Here is a 5,718-nt window from a genome sequence, read left to right as displayed (position 1 = left end):
AAGACGCAGAAATGGAAAAATTTCGCACATCCTCTTCAAAGAGGATTACTTTCATCTCACTAAAATAACCATTAACATATACGTTAAAGTAGGGGTGGTCAGTATTTGGTTTGAAACCGTGGAACCCGAAAACCAAACCGAAACCAAACCGGGAAAAAACCAAACCGAATTTGATAATCGGTTTTCGGATCATGTCAAACCGAAACCGAATTTGAATTCGGTTTTCGGTTCGGTTTTCGGTTTTGAAAATTCTGAATTCGGTTTAACCGAAAACCGATTTCAAAACCGAATTCAAAATTTTTATATATTTAATTTGTATAATTATGTTTTAGTGTCATTATAATTTGGGATCCAATCAATAAAATATATTCTCACCTATATGAAGATTTGGTAGCTCACATTATAATTATGTTACTTAAATTATTATGTTCTTCTCAATAACAGAAGCAGTAAACGTCATAATTAAGCTATAAATATTAATAAATCATCGAATTCTTGATAATTTAATAATACGTCATTGTTTTAGGATATAAATAACTAAGACATCAGTAACGCCATAATTAAACTACCAACGTTCTCAGTTTTTTCATAGAATTCGGTTTTAACCGAAAACCGAACCGAATCCGAATTTGAATTCGGTTTTCGGTTTGGTTCGGTTTTAACTTTGAATTCGGTTTTCGGTTCGGTTTTCGGTTTTGCCTAAAAAAATTTCAAAACCGAATACACCGAACCGAATAAACCGAACAAACCGAAAACCGAACCGATGAACACCCCTACGTTAAAGCCTAAAGGTAAAGTGCCTTAATAGCTCAATCCAATTTTTCTTAATGAAAAACACAAAGCAAAGAGAAAACAATGTGATGCTCACTGGATTAACTTCAGTGAATCAAACACAGACCATTGACACGTCTTACAGCTAAAAATGCATTATGAAATAGAAACAAAGTTTACAATAAAAATTGAAAAAATAGAGTGATCATTAAGACAGCAAAAAACTCAAAGCTCACCACTAAAACTTAGTCTACACTTTTAGTACAAACTGATGTCCCTAAGTCAATTATCTATAACTCGAAAAATGAACAAAACATAAAGAAATAGAGCAGAGGCAGACACCCGAACATCGACTAAAAACACTGTGAAAACAAATACCACGCAACCTGTGTTTTTAATCGCCACCACCACCTGCAACCTAGGCTGCCCTGTTTGTTCTGAAACCACGACCCCTTCCACGTGTTCCCCTTCCACGACCACGACCTACATATCACCAAACACAATCAACTTAATTTGCAAACTCTAAAAAGTTAAAAAAAAAAAAAAAAAAAAAAAAAAAAAAAAAAAAAGTATTTGTAGTTATCCGGTAAGAAATTTAGAAGGCCACTACGAGTAGACAAAAGAATAAAACTAAAATTAAGAATGTACCTCTCCCTTCTTGATTGTAACCTCCAACATCTTGTTGAGGATCCACATAAGGCTCATTATCGTAACCACCCCTTCCACGATTACGAAAATTACGTCCTCTACCCCTGGGATATTCTTGATTGTAACCCCCGTCTTGCTGATTATCCATAAAAGGACCATTATTGTAACCTCCCCTTCCACGACCACGAAAATTACGACCCCTACCCCTTGGAGATTCTTGATTGTAACCTCCTACATCTTGCTGAGTATCCACAAAAGGGGCATTATTATAATTTCCCCTTCCACGACCACGAAATCCTCTACCTCTTCCTCTGCCTCTGCCCCTGCCCCTGGGATAATCACCAGGACCATCCCAACCACCATCATCAAACTCATCGGGTCCATAACCATTTCCTGTTACCAGCTCAAAAATCAGATTAGATAACTAATGTGACCTTATACATAATTCTAAAATTAAAATAATGTAGTGAAAGAATAATATACCTGGTGGAGCTCTAGACCTTCCCCCTCTTCCTCTTCCACCTCGACCCCTGCCCCTTGCAGTCGGTGATCCTTCTGAAAAGAAACAAAATTAGAACAGGGCTTTGTATGTGAATAAACATATATGAAAATGTGTAGAGCATTATATACCTCCTTCGTAATCGAATTCGGTAGACACCTTCACTTGGTCAGCTGGTAATGGTAACTGATACCTGATAACAGATTACTTACTTAATTAAGAGAATATATTACAAACATTAAAATCACAAGTACAATGACCAAACATAACTTTAGAGTTGATAATACCATAAGCATAACTCACCCAATAGACGATGTATCCAACTCATTCTTGGAAAGAGTTATAGTTATCATTGAGACATGCCTTGTGGTCTCCAAACTGCAACAGAATAGAAAAAAGCGTTACCAAACAAGTGATGTCAGATACAGGATTTAGCTTATCAGTAAGTGTTAATCAAATCTTACGGTAGTAATCCTTCTTCTAAAGGTTCCCAGGTGTCAGTAATGTCTGTAGATCCAACGGATGTAATTTGATGAAGACCGACAATTCGCCTCTATGTTACAGAATTAATAACCATATTAATTGTGATAAAAAAAAAAACATGACAACAAATAGTAAAGAATAAGATCATATATAAAACCTTTATCAGCTCTACAATTGTGACGGTCTTGTTGATGGCTCTACCCATGGCTTTAAACACGATCTCTGATGAGCCTTTTTCCTAACAATCAAACAATAAGGTTACTTGTGAAATCAGAAAGAAATACGACGACAATTGAAATTCAAATAATGACATAATGTCAACGTTGATTAAAAGAGAGTTGTAACTCATATTGGTTATATAGTCATGGTTCGTTGTCGAAAACCACTACAGAAGGCTTTAACAAAAATAATAATAAAAACACCCTAAGGGTAAAATATTGAGCTGATAGCAAACATTATGATGCTACTGCAAATAGTACAAAATCTTCTGGATGCAAGTGACAGGGTAAATTCTAGAGATAACCATATTAGGTATTAATGCTAATTATGTTATTGAATAGTTGAAGGAGTGTGTTGTACAATCCTTATATGCAATTGTGTCAAGTTATTGACATACAGCATTAATGCTTCTTGATTTTCAAAATCAAAAGCAAACTAGTACTCCGTAATAAATTAATAAAAAAGCAACAAGCTTTGAGAAAACATCATTGTATATGAGGGCCTTATCAACTGACAAAGTCAATTATATTTCAATCTACACCAAAGCATAGTTACCAGACTAGCTATATTTGCCACCAATTTTGAATTGGGTTAGGTAGTATCAAGTCAGATAAGTTGGAAACGTTTCATGCGTGTTATAAACTTACTTTTTCGAAAAAATTTGATTTAAAAACTTCTAACCCGAGCCTATGGCTCCGGGCCCATAGATATGTCGCAGTCCTGAGACGAAGATAGAACACACAACTATGGAACCATCTTGGACACGATCTTAAAAACAGAGGAGGATTGGTGCATAGTCACCGGTCTTTACAATGTTTTAAAAAGCAATGGCAATAATTACTGGCATCTACCACTAAATACATTCAAAACTCCCATTACAAAACAAAGATTATCAACTGTAACTATAATATCTACCTGAAGCAGAGTCATAGCATAAGTGATATAGTTCCGCATCCTTCCCTGGCTAGTAATTCGAATCTCATTCACGTCAATCGGTTGTTCCGCTCTTGGCTTCTCAACCTTCTGGTACCGATCCATCTTTCATAATAAAGTACACAAAAGATGAAAAAATAATCATAACACAAGTCTCCTAAAACAGTACCATACAAATACAGGCTGATAACGCATATGCGAATAACTCAGGTCTCAATTTAACCATTAAAAATATAAACTTTACAAACTGCACAATAAATATGAAACTTTAAACATCTTAAGTTTAAGAAAACAATCTCAATCATTATATAACCTAGGGTTTCATCAACAATATCACAATGATTAACTATTAACTAATGCAATTCATGCATATACAATAAAACATAAAAATCGGATTTATATTCACCGCAAAAACTAGGGTTGTCTCATAACAACAATTAATTAGAAAATTAATATATCAAAGAAAATTCGAAATCAATAATAAAGAAACGTAAACCTAATATACATTAATTGAATCTAACAAATTGAAGAAGGGGTAATTACTATGAACTTGTGATAATTCGAAAAATTAATATAAATTACCGATTAATTGATCGACTGTTTCTTCTGTTGAATGAATTGGATATAAGAGTGTGCGAATAGGTTGAAGAGCCTTGACTCTTGCTTCAATTTGCTTCGTTAAATAAGCCCTAGAAACTGTATGGCTATGGTGTTTTTTCTGTATTTATATCCTAATTTGCCCTAAACACTCATATCTAAACCGTTGAAGAACCGGTGCTATTTGGTTTATTACATAAGTTGGACCGGCCCAGATAAAACTTTTGGGCTATAGCCTGTTAGGTAAAAATAATATTACCATAATACCATGTAAAGTCAAGTGACCATTAATACAACCTAATCATGTATAAATTATTGATTTAAATGTCAAATTTGTTAGCTAAAACTAGATTTATTTAAATTTAAAGTAAATATATATATAGGGATAAGATCAATGGGGAAGTAATTAATTGAAGGAAACGGGGGGAAGTATTTTTTTTTTCATGCATCAAGATCACACGAAAATATGAACATTTAAAAAGACACTTCGTGATGAATGTTATTATTTAGGCGGGAAAACGATCGACAAAAATAACATTCAAGATAATATTGATCGTGAAGAATGTTAATCTTCGAAAGTTTTTTTCCATATTTTGTGAAGTACTTTTTGTCGAAATTTAGCCCGATTTAGAGTTTAGGGTTTAGTGTTTTGGGTTTAGTCCCTAAACCCTAAACTCTAAACCGTTCGTGTTAAAAACTCAATCTAAATCCTAAATCTAAACCCATAAATCCTAAATTTCTAAACCCTAATTTCTAAACCCTCAAAATACGCTCGATAAACACGATAATTGTTATATATTATTTCTTAGAGCGTTTTCCCGCCAAAAGAAAAACATTTATCACAAAGTGTCATTTTCATCCAATCTATAATGTTCGTGAGCAAAAATTTTTTAAAAAACGAAAAAAAATTGCTTCCCCCTGCTTTTCCCAATTGTTTACTTTCCCATTCATCCTACCAATATATATATATATATACAGTGGCGAAAACAGAAATTTTTTTCACCCGGGGCGAAATTTTTTTTAAAGCGTATCAAATTTTTTTGGTAAAATATGGAGGTTTTGGGGAAAAATATGGTGATTTTTGACCAAAATGTGAAGATTTTTATGCAAAATATGAAGGTTTTGGGGCAAAATATGGAAGTTTTGGGGGGAAAAAAATTTCCACTGGGGGCAAAGTCGAAAAACCCAAAATTTTTACACTAAAAATTGCAAATCGACTGGGGGCATCTGCCCGCTTGCCCCATGCTATTTCCGCCACTGTATATATATATATATATATATATATATATAGGGGCAGGATCAATGGAGAAGTAATCAATCGGGGGAAAGCGGGGGGAAGCAAAAAAAAAATTTCGTTTTTTTTGAATTTTTTTTTTCAGGCATCAAGATCACACGAAAATATGAACATTTAGAAAAGACACTTCACGATCGACAAAAATAATCTTCAAGATAATATTGTTCGTGAAGAATGTTAACGTTTTTTTTTTCCATGTTTTGTGAAGTAAAATTTAGTCCGATTTAGAGTTTAGGGTTTGGTGTTTTGAGTTTATTCCATAAACCCAAAACAC

General features: G+C 33.8%; 1 protein-coding gene across 1 annotated transcript; it reads right to left on the bottom strand.

Annotated features, from left to right (window-relative positions):
• Window positions 1–904: 904 nt before the first annotated feature.
• Window positions 905–4,288, bottom strand: LOC139893805 (uncharacterized). Its single transcript, XM_071876995.1, has 9 exons — window positions 4,136–4,288; window positions 3,536–3,658; window positions 2,559–2,639; window positions 2,383–2,471; window positions 2,222–2,296; window positions 2,050–2,111; window positions 1,903–1,974; window positions 1,420–1,812; window positions 905–1,254 (listed from the first exon to the last, which is right to left on the bottom strand). Exons 2-9 carry the CDS (start codon window positions 3,656–3,658, stop codon window positions 1,190–1,192), a joined length of 960 nt encoding a protein of 319 aa, XP_071733096.1. The 5' UTR covers window positions 4,136–4,288; the 3' UTR covers window positions 905–1,189.
• Window positions 4,289–5,718: the final 1,430 nt, after the last annotated feature.

The sequence above is a fragment of the Rutidosis leptorrhynchoides genome, chromosome 2 (assembly GCF_046630445.1).
Source record: "Rutidosis leptorrhynchoides isolate AG116_Rl617_1_P2 chromosome 2, CSIRO_AGI_Rlap_v1, whole genome shotgun sequence".
In the NCBI taxonomy this organism is placed as follows: domain Eukaryota; kingdom Viridiplantae; phylum Streptophyta; class Magnoliopsida; order Asterales; family Asteraceae; genus Rutidosis; species Rutidosis leptorrhynchoides.
Note: the sequence above shows the minus strand (reverse complement) of the source record. Positions and strands in the feature narration are given on the sequence as shown.